The 8,533-nt window shown below is 33.3% G+C and overlaps 1 protein-coding gene across 3 annotated transcripts in view; it reads right to left on the reverse strand.

The window, feature by feature from the left end:
* Positions 1-6,906: 6,906 nt before the first annotated feature.
* The window catches only part of LOC112022898 (leucine-rich repeat protein 1), a 36,629-nt gene continuing 35,002 nt past the window's right edge, over positions 6,907-8,533 (reverse strand). The window contains exons 1-3 of one of the 3 annotated variants that reach the window (XR_010629673.1): positions 8,037-8,132; positions 7,195-7,326; positions 6,908-7,103 (exon numbers count right to left, since the gene is read on the reverse strand). Coding sequence is in view for 1 of the 3 variants with exons in the window: in XM_065775240.1 (XP_065631312.1) it covers positions 7,028-7,103; positions 7,195-7,217 (99 nt within the window). In the remaining 2 variants the exon portion in view is untranslated. Of the gene's footprint in view, positions 7,104-7,194; positions 7,327-8,036; positions 8,133-8,533 lie in introns of those variants that run through there. The other 2 variants (XM_065775240.1, XR_010629672.1) reach the window with 2 other exon arrangements.

An 8,533-nucleotide genomic window follows, 5' to 3' on the forward strand; every position in this document is an offset into this window, starting at 1 on the left:
CGTTGCTCGTGTGGAAGATTGAAGAGTAGGCAGAATTTCTGATCACATAAATGGATAAGACGCAGCAAGGATATCCATCCTCTAGAACCTCATTATATTCCCCAAAAATTTCACTTCCAACATTCAGGCAGCCCTCAAACCACTGATCTAGAGATAAATTAAAAGCCTGAATAACCAAATGCTTGGGATGATCAACGTGGTCAAAGGAAACCCTATACAACATGTCACCAACACCAACAGATTTAACCATATCGGGTGACAAAAGAAAATTCCCTTTAGATAGATTGATGGATAGAGAAAGAGTCCAAACGCCATAATCGATATGGTAGAAGTACAAAACAGAACCAGTGTAGGAGGCAACAAGAATTTTTCTTTCATGAAGAAGGGCGGTCACCATCTCACTAGGTTGATTCATAAATGGAGGATTAGGCAAGGGTTCCCAAATTCCAATATCAGGGTCAAAAAGCTCCATAAAGCAATAGTGGATAGGTAATGGATATTTTAAAACACCTATAGGATGTATTAAACCACCTATAACAAATAACTTACCATCCAGGACAATGATGTGAGGGATGTTCTAGGACAATTCATTGGAGGAGCGAGCTTCCAATCGCCGGAGGAGTTGAACGTAAGTATTTTATTGATGGAGTCGTGAAAAAGAAGATGTAAGAGTCCACTGCCTAAAGAAGGTTCNATAAATAAAAAAAAAAAAAAAAAAAAAAGAGATTATGGATCCTCAACAAGATCATGATAAAGCTGACCTATTATCTATCACTACTAAAATTAAAATAGACATTTTGAGTTCTTGAACGATGGGTTGAAACCTAGCTAATATCATGATTGGAATTAAACTTTGTCTACTCGATGTAGCAATCAGGTGGTAAGTAGATTATAAATAAGCCAAAGAACTAGAATTTTAAAGTTTGAATTAAACTAACATAATACAGTTTTACTTAATAAATCAAATATTTTCCTTTCTTAGTGAATATAATGACCAAATTCTAAACTTAAGAATTTACTGATTAATTCATTTACTTTATAATATTATTTTTGTAAAACAAGAAATATTAATGCATTTATGAACTAGAGTTTGGTTGTTTTAGTTGATGAAATGAGCTCAATTATTATCTTAACGATTAAGACTTCAGTTGCTCACAACTCTCCCAAGCAACTTGGTTCATTTTATCATCCTAACATTATGCATGAACGTCGTGGTTTCCTTCCTTTGATTCCATTAAAGGCCATCAAGAACTATCAACTAGCTTATAGGTCACGGATTGAAAATGACCCATAAAAGATTGCAATATATATATATATATATAATACTCTATTCTAACAAAATTTGTTAAAATTGAAATAATTTTGCCAAAAAATAACTTTATTTAAATAAAAATAAACTATTTTCCATAGCCACGAGATTGCAATGTTCAATTTTCTGGAAAAGCTGTATACAGAATCCAAAAGTAACATATTTGTGCTACTTCCATTGATTATTTTTCTCTTTTCCATTTTCTTGCAACACTTTTAGCATGTTAAACTGAAAAGACTAATAATAAATCATCGCTTTGTCCGATAAATTTTACAAATTTCTTATATTGAACATGATCTCGCTGTCAAGCTTACAAATATATTGATATAAAATACCATTTTACAATTTTATAATTTTAAAATTAAGTAATTCAGAAATTTATTCTTTATTCTTTTTTCAACATTATTACTGCCACTGCTAGTGTCCTATTGGAGCAAATCGATTGGAATAAAACACAGCTGAAAACCCTGAAATCAATAAAACGTACTGCTAAAATTGTCAAATACTCTCTCTTTTTTTTTTGAAAATTAATTATCAAATGTTCTAGAATGGTTATCCTCTAGTTTTGTGTAAGCCACTACGAAGATTAAGATGATTTAAATCTGGGTTTGTCAATATTGTTTGGGACACTGGAAGAAGGGGAACAAGAATAATAACTCTTTTCAATTGTGTAGAATACAATTAGTGGGAATTTAACCTTTTATAAAGCTGAACAACACAAACTAATGCATTCAACTTCTAGTTCAAAGCTGCCATTAAAGAGAAACATACTAGGTATAAAAACCAGCATCAAATAAATAAAAAACCTACATAGTTTTACATTGATGCATAAAAAAATAACACAAATCCAGGTTAAATTTACAATTGATCCAAGAGTGAGCTTAGGCTTAGGAGGAGTCATAAAAAAAGAAAAAAGAAAAAAGATTGATATTACTTTACAGAAGGTGTAAGCTTCCTCCTCTTGGCTTTAACAAGAGTGATAGGGCTGGTGGAGCTGTACAAATCATACATAGACCGAAACCTCATTTTCCTTTGCCATAAAATCTGATCTTCTTCTTCTTTCAAGCTAGTATTGTTGGGAAAGATTAATTCTCCAATATTGGTAGAAGATACATCAACTGCATCACATTTGTTGCCTTGTTCTGCTGCTTTCCCTTCTCCTTCTTCTTCTTCTTCTTTTTCTTCTTCCACGCTATTGTTGTTGGTATGGTCTTGGTCACCGCTTGAGTCTCCGCTCAATTGAATTAGCTGCTCAGCCACGTCCATCTCCGACTCTGAAAATTCCATGCCATTCTGGGTTCTTCTCTTTTTGCACGTTGCTGTTGATTTCGCCATCTCTTTCCCGCTGAGAAATAAAGACTGCTGAGAGACAATATTGATGCATATTGCTGCCATATATAGAAAATAAATTAGGTCGGTTGCCTTATTTTATTATTAAAATCTTCTTTTCCATAAATATTATTTTGGGTTGGCCAGTGAAAATTCCCTCTTTTTCTTGTTTGGTAAGTTAACCAAATTTTGAGCTGTACAAAGTTTTTCCGTGTATTATTATTATTATTTTATTTTATTTCTGTTTTGTTTGTACCTAAATGGAAAATCTTAGATGATTGATTAAAGTATAGATATTGACTTATCGTCAAGATGAATTTTATTTCCATTTAACCATAAATATAAAAAAATTTAGATACTTGTCACGTTTCAAAACAATGTTGAAAAGTAACGTCTCGAGTGTCTAAAACTCGAGTTCTATGATAAAACTCGAGTTTTTAAGTCTCGCTTTGTAAGCGGATAGCTTTGAGGCGGAAAAAAATTCAAGTAAAAATCGAGTTTTAAGAACTCGAGTTCCGAAAAACGCACCGCTATAGGGACTTAAAACGTCACTATAGGCTTCGAAATGGAGTTTCGTCGGAAGCTTTAAAACGGCAAACGGAGATAGAGTACGAGGAGTTCTCAAAGGAGAAGATGATGGTGCAGTAGCCGAAGAAGGAGAACGGATCTGTGGAGCCAAAATACTAAACCACGACATCGTAGTCTTGCAACATCCATCATCTTCTGAGAAGACGAAAGGTTCATCACGCATATGCCCGCAGAAGAGGATCACTCGTTCTTGATTCATAACTAGCTTTCTGTTTCTATTCCTGATTTTGGGTTTTTGGCTAGGATTTATGGCTTTCGATTGAGAGGGAGAGCGGCGAGGTCGTGTGGCTTGGGGATTGAGAATCAGAGGGAGTCATTAACCAGGGTAATTCTACATTGAAGAGAATTCAGAGCTGGATTCGCCTATTTCATCTAATCTGACTGAGAGAGAAGGTATGAAAGAGAGAAAGAGAAGAATAGAGAGGGAGAGAGAGAACGGTAGGAGCTTGGGGTTTTGGGGTTCTCAGTTTTCTCGTGGGAATGTTTTATTTAGTCTGAAACAGGTGGGGAAAAAAAAGAAAAAAAAAAAAAAAGAAGGAAAAGAAATAAACGGAGAAAGAGACGGCAGTGTACTGTTAAGTAAGTGGACACTTGTTTTAATTTTAAAAAGGGTACCTAAGTAGTTTTGTCTTAATATATAATACCAAAACCATCACAGTATACCCAAAATAAATATCACCATATAAATAATAATAATAAGATATTGACTTGTAAGTAGGGATGACCAAAAAATGGTCAAAATAATCTCGAAACCTAAAAAATTATCAAAATTTCCTTAAAACTTACAAAATGACTAAAATATTCTTAGAATCTTTGATCTTGACAAAAATACTCTCGAAACATCCAAAATACCCCAAACCTCTATTTTGGTAATTTAAGATGCTATAGATGTATTTTGGTCATCTTACAGGTTTAGGGGTATTTTAGTCACTTTAAAGGTTTCAAGAGTGTTTTGGTCATCTTACAGGTTTAGGGGTATTTTAGTCACTTTAAAGGTTTCAAGAGTGTTTTGGTCATTTTAGATATTTTCTGGGAGTATTTGGTTGTTTTAGAGGTTTAGGGCTATTTTGGTCGATTTATAGGTTTCGGGGTATTTTTGGTAATATTAGAGGTTTGGGGTTATTTGTGGTCATTTCAGAGGTTTTGGGCGTATTTGATCATTTTACAGGTTTATGGCGTATTTTGGTCATTTTATAGGTTTGAGGGTATTTCAGACATTTTTTTAGGTTTATGGTGTATTTTTACCTTCATATAGGTTTTAGGGGCATTTTTTTTTTATTTTATAGATTTCGGGAGTATTTTGGTCATTTTATAGGTTTTTGGGGTATTTTAGTAATTTCCAAGATTTACGGCGTATTTCGGTCAATTTTTAGGTTTCGAGTGTATTTTGGTAATTTTCAAGTATTAGGGGTGTTTTAGTAAGTTTTTAGGTTTAAGAGATATTTTGGTCATTTTTTTAGGTTTCGAGGGTATTTTGGTAATTTTTAAGTTTCAAGGGTATTTCAGTAAGTTTTTAGGTTTTGGATGTATTTTTGTCATTTTTTAGGTTTAGGGGGTTATCTCATTCAAATTTTATGTTTCGGGGGTATTTTGGTCATTTTTTAGGTATAGGAGGTATTTTGGTAATTTTTGGGTTTCGAAGATATTTTGGACATTTTTTAGGTTTCATGGGTATTTGGTAATTTTTTAGATTTCGGGGGTATTTTGGTAATTTTAAGTGGTTTTTTTAGCATATTTAGTGATTTTTAGGGTATTTTGGTCATTTTAGAGATTTCATGATAATTTTGCTCATTTTAGAGATTTTGAGATATTTTGATCATTTTAGTGATTTTTAAGCATAATTAGTGATTTTAGGGGTTTCATAGGCATTTTGCTCATTTTATAGATTTTGTGGATATTTTAGTCTTTTTAGTAGTTTTTGAGCATATTTGATGATTTTATAAAAATTGAATTTGGGTAGGGTATAGATATCTATGGGTAAATAAATCGGATAACAATTGGATATGGATTCTAATTGAGTATCCATAGATAAATTAATTGGGTTGGACATGGGTATACCCTCCCATGGCCATCCCTACTTGTAAGCCCAGCCCACCTCTTTTCTTTACCTGCTTTTGTTGAACTGTATGTTTGAAAATTCTCAGTTCTCACCCAGAAGCGGTTCAGGGACTTTGTAATAACAACTCATGAATTCTATTTAAGGATATATGGAATTATTATTATTAATGGAGCGGTTGGTGGCTTTGGTTTCGCTTTGCGCTTTTCTCTGTTCAATTCTGTTGTTTGGTTTTGTATCAAAGGTTTCTGCTAATGCCGAAGGTTAGTGATTCTTTCTCGCTCTTCTTTTCTTTTCTCTTTTTTATGTTCTTGTAATTTTAGCTGTAAGTTGGAATTTCGAATTGCTGTATTTGGAAATTTGCTTTGCTGCGATGTTTAATTAAAATTCCGAGTTTTTCAAGGAATTCCTTTAGATTTGAAGATATCTTGTTAAAAGTATAAGGATTTATGGAAAAAATTAAAACATAGTAGGAATACAATCATTTACAAGGCCTCCAAGTTACATTTTGGCCAATAAACTTAGAGATCTAAATATGGACTTGAAGAAATGAAATGAGGAGTTTGGCAAGGTGGAAATGACATTGAATGATTTGTAATACGAGGTTCATGATCTAAATGTAACGTAGAAAAATATGTCCATATCATTTGAAAAGAAATCAAAGGAGGACAGAGCAAAAACAAAACTGGAAAGGCCTACATTTATGGAAGAGATTAATTGGAGACAAAATTTAAGAGCATTATGATTGAGGGCGGGAGACACAAACGCCAATTTCTTCCATGGTCTTGCCAACTCCACCAATGGAACAATTCTATAGGTGCCCATTCAATAGATGTGGAAGTGACACGAAATCAAGAAGTCTCTTATCCATCAAAAACACACACCAAAAAAAAAAAAAAATCATTAACAATATAATGTATAGATTTACAAACAATTATATTATGCAAATGGCGTTAAACATCCTTTGCTGGATGGATTATGATTTTGAGCTATCAATGAAGATGAAACCAGCTGGCTGAAAATAACTTTGAAGAAGTTTTTAATGTGATGAGAATATAAATGGAGACAAAGCTCCAAGTCCAAAGTCTCTAGACTGCTTGGCTTTCTTTCAAACTTGTTAGGACATAGTCAAAGATGACATCATACTTTGATACCATGATAAATTGGAGCTAGGTGGAAATAGGGTTCAATCTTAAGACCACCGACCGCCTGCTTTGATACCATGAAAAATTACAAATTGTCCCAAAAACCCTTTGCCTTTTTATAGTTTTCTTTCTTAATGCATGCATACTTATCCACCAAAAGAAAGAAAGAAAGAAAGAAAGAAAAAAACAAGAAAAAATAGATGGAACCCATTAGAATTTGGCTTCTTGAAACTTTTAAGTGTATATGTACTTAATCAAATACTTTGTACACAATAAACTATTCATTCTAAAAAGGAATAAAACTCTATATTTATGTCAAAACTCAATAACAAGCTTGTTCATAGCATCATACGTCATGAAAATCACAAAAAAGGAAATGATGCTATTCACGGTCTTCAAGTTAATAAGAGGAAAAACTATAGAAAAAAAAGGCTTTTAATTCTAATTTTTAAAAACTTTATCTTTTTTTTTTTTTGATAGGTAGATGGGGGAGGACGTAGGTGGGGTTCAAACTAATTATCTTTTAACATGAAACAAATAGTTAACATCATCATTTGAACAAAATACAGTCAAACAACTTGCCCTGCATGTGAAGATGACTTACAAGTATTGCAGATTTAAAAGCTGACCAAGTTGTGGAACCAGTTGACCAGAAAGATTTGCATTTCCAAGATCACTGGGTGAAAAGATAATAGGCATCATATTTATATTAGTTAAAGTAAAGTGTAACTACAAGTCAAGTAGCATGTCACATAAATAAATCTTACACTCGTGTCACACTATTTTCGCTATCGCATGTACATGGAACCAAGTGCAGGGATTCACAAGGATAGGATCCCAACTTTGCAGAACATTGTTTGGATCAGCTAAATTGGTCTTCAATGCATTCAAAGCATCGCCTGTGTTATACAAATGAGGCGCAATCATTAGGTGCAAACATCAATTAAAGAATAGTAATTTAAGTTAACAATGTTTTTTGATAAGGAAATAAATTGAATTAAAATAAATAAATAAACCACAAGGATGCCTGAGTATATGGGCAGTATACAACAGGCAGCTCAAAAATAAAACAAAAACAAAAACATCAAAAAGGGGAAAAAAATCAGCAACTAATGAGAAGGCATGGATGCCAAGAAATCAAGAAACCCATCCACGGAGAATGAGGGAGTCGGTGAGGTCCTAGTCCATTCACACAGGGACTTCAGGAGAAGATGCTTCAATTTAACCACACTGATTCCAAGAAAGTAACAATGTTAATGTGCAAGCTTCAATTCCATACCAAAATGAATCAACCTCTCTCGTCATCAGAAACTGCCAGTACTCACAATCTTCTAGTGAGATGCCATCCAGTTAAAATCACAGTTTTAACAGTACCAGTACCAGGAAAAGGAAAACAGGCTCAACTTAAGTGACTTTCCCATATACAACAACAAGACCAAGTTGCTCAAGTGAGGCAGTGCAGTAAGTGCATAATGAATCAACACTATTACACAACTCCACACTGTACAAATACTAAGTAAACAGTCCCACACAACCATGGAATTTCAAATCCTATTACTCCTTATACCACAACAAAAAATGACACACAAGACAAAAGCAAAGAATAAACCTTTTTTCAAATAGTTACAATATGCTGCTAACCCACAACTTGAACCCTTTCTCCCTAGACTCCCAAGCACTTTGAGCATGGGAGGCGCCAATTAAGGTACAACTCTAGGCAAAGCAAAGAATAAACCATTAGTACGATCCTTCAATTTGGCAATTAAATCATTACAAGAGCTATGGTAACTAGGGATCAACATAGGTTGCTAAGCTTTCTTTTATATTTTTGTTATGGGTACAACTTAGGTACTTTAGAGTTTAGAGATTCCTCAATTTTGTATTGTATTTAATTATCCTTGAAAACAATAACACTGATTGTATTTTATTGATCAATACAACCTACAACCAGCTGTTTGAATTTAATTTGAGAACCTACTATACTACGCTGCAACTAAGATATTGTACTTAAGTTACCTTATTTTTACCCATTTGTTATTCCCCAAAATGAGTAGATTTGGCAACTAAAAAAGAAATAAATAAAAAGTGAAAACCAGTGACACTCAA

Source organism: Quercus suber, unplaced genomic scaffold (genome assembly GCF_002906115.3).
Source record: "Quercus suber isolate HL8 unplaced genomic scaffold, Cork oak 2.0 scaffold_107, whole genome shotgun sequence".
NCBI lineage: Eukaryota > Viridiplantae > Streptophyta > Magnoliopsida > Fagales > Fagaceae > Quercus > Quercus suber.